The sequence below is a fragment of the Priapulus caudatus genome, unplaced genomic scaffold, assembly GCF_000485595.1.
Source record: "Priapulus caudatus unplaced genomic scaffold, Priapulus_caudatus-5.0.1 Scaffold1140, whole genome shotgun sequence".
In the NCBI taxonomy this organism is placed as follows: Eukaryota; Metazoa; Priapulida; class Priapulimorpha; order Priapulimorphida; family Priapulidae; genus Priapulus; species Priapulus caudatus.
The window spans coordinates 70,415-72,586 of NW_014578201.1; the positions used below are offsets into that span (position 1 = coordinate 70,415).

At 39.3% G+C, this 2,172-nt stretch overlaps 3 protein-coding genes across 4 annotated transcripts in view; 1 reads left to right on the forward strand and 2 right to left on the reverse strand.

The window, feature by feature from the left end:
• LOC106815535 (tetratricopeptide repeat protein 38-like) overlaps positions 1 to 1,855 on the reverse strand; it is a 6,486-nt gene extending 4,631 nt beyond the window's left edge. Inside the window, exons 1-4 of the mRNA XM_014820002.1 lie at positions 1,787 to 1,855; positions 1,403 to 1,522; positions 651 to 710; positions 329 to 362 (exon numbers count right to left, since the gene is read on the reverse strand). Coding sequence (XP_014675488.1) covers positions 329 to 362; positions 651 to 710; positions 1,403 to 1,522; positions 1,787 to 1,849 — 277 coding nt within the window. The 5' untranslated portion in view covers positions 1,850 to 1,855. The remainder of the gene's footprint in view (positions 1 to 328; positions 363 to 650; positions 711 to 1,402; positions 1,523 to 1,786) is intronic.
• LOC106815539 (tetratricopeptide repeat protein 38-like) overlaps positions 1 to 2,172 on the forward strand; it is an 85,927-nt gene that overhangs the window by 62,686 nt on the left and 21,069 nt on the right. The window lies entirely within an intron of this gene.
• LOC106815536 (tetratricopeptide repeat protein 38-like) overlaps positions 1,922 to 2,172 on the reverse strand; it is an 8,634-nt gene continuing 8,383 nt past the window's right edge. Inside the window, exon 5 of the mRNA XM_014820003.1 lies at positions 1,922 to 1,941. Coding sequence (XP_014675489.1) covers positions 1,922 to 1,941 — 20 coding nt within the window. The remainder of the gene's footprint in view (positions 1,942 to 2,172) is intronic.

The window sequence follows — 2,172 nt, forward strand, 5'->3', positions numbered from 1 at the left end:
TGACTGTCACTAAATACCATTTATGTCCCACCTCGCCTGCCATATACGTGTGCGTGTTACTGTGTATAAGCGTGTGCGTGTTCGTATATGCATGCGTGCCCCTGCGTGCGTGCATGCGTGCGTGCGTGGTGCGCACGCGCGCGTGTGTGTTGTCTTTATAGTTTAATTTTGTTTTTCGGCTGAACCATGCTTGCTCTGCAACTAACGGGAGAAGATACGACGAATAATTCCGCCTAATTCCGCAATTGTACGCACGACTGTAATAATAAGACGATTCGCCGCTAACTAATGCTTGGGTTTCTATAGCAATGCCAATAGGTTACCTCGCCATCGTATAAGTCGAGAGCAGCCGTGTATTCTCCCTGTGCGCAAGTACAACAGCAATAATACACAGATATCTCAAACAATAAGCTTCATATATATACTCATGTCTCAGATAATAGGCTTTATATAAATATGTCTCATACAACAAGCTATATATACGCTAATGCTACATCATTTTGCCTCGTGTCGTATACAGCACCCTTGTCGAAAAAAGCCAAGCGTGATTCCTTGATACAACGCCCGCTATTGTCAAAGCAAGTTTTATAAATTATTACACTTAATATTGGCATACCTAACAGAGTAGAGAGAGAACTAGGTATACATACGCGTTCAATGTGGTAAAGCGCCCAGTGCCAGAAATTATGGCATGAGAGGTAGCTACAGGCCTGTAAAAAGCGTTAGAAACATATTTAGAAAAATGCATTTATCGCAAACCCCATCCTCTTCACGATAAGTTAATGTTTTGTCATTAAAATGAATAAAACTTAGAAGTGAAGTTCGTTAACATAGTTATCGTCGACCATTGAAGAATCCTGTTTAAGCCAAGTATGCTCTTTTTACCATAATACCATATATTTGCAATTTACCATAAAATAAAATACAAAATACCCGATATCCAATACCAAATACCTAAATACAATATAATAAAAAAACTAATTACAGAATGCAAGTTACAAATTACAAACTTCCAAATACAAAAGACAAAATACAAAATACAAAACACTAATTACATAATACAAATTGCATAACTACAAAATAGAAAATACCTAAATACCAAATATCATTAGCCACTTTACGAACAGACATGTATGCGATAGCGATGACGTCCCCGTATAATAGACGTTTTTAAAAACAATATGAGACAACTAATATAAATTTAAAGATCAATTTATAGTTTACTTTGTTTATTGTCTAATATTATAAACTAAATTCCTAATTTCTAGAACCAAATCTGATATATGTATAATATATATATATATATATATATAGATAGATAGATATATATTTATATATATATATATATGTCTTAATTCGAGTCCGTGTCGATGTAACGGATCCGATTGCTTGTAATATTTACCGTCCAATTGTCGAGAGTTCTGCTCAGGAACGAGATGCCTTCCTGGCTCCTTCCTTGCATCTCATAGACGTGAGCCAACGCATGCGTTGCCCACCCATCCTTAGGAATCAACTCCAGGCCCTGTCGATTGATACATCTACATAATATTACCATAATCTGAGTGCTATCAGTCGTGCACAAATATGGTGTTTTATTTCACACCTAGGTAGATTCGAGTAACAATTGATATTATATGCGAATGCTCGTACTATGTAAAACGGCGTTCTCTTGTTAGTAAATATTCGTGATTTTAGAGAGTGAGTGTAAGATTGAACGTGCAAGGCAAGATACATGGAACTGTGCGACAGTATCTGCATATGTTGGGATTGGTGCCGCGTTGCCCACCTTTCGTGCATACATCTCCGCTTGACTGTAGTCGTTAGTTTCACAAAGACCAAATGCGTACATCCCGGGTAGATACCTAGATGAAACGTAATAGACATGTTCATATGTATAATCGCTATAATGTATCAGGTAATGTCACCGCAAAGCTAGTACGCCTTGCGCATGTACGCACAGACGCACGCACAGACGCATGCACACACGAACGCACGCACGCACGTAAATACGCATTTGACACACTCTCTCGCGCGCACACAGGCACGCACGCAAGCACACACACACACACACACACACACACACACACACACACACACACACACACACACACACACACACACACACACACACTATACACACGACGCACACACGCACGCACGCACGCACGCACG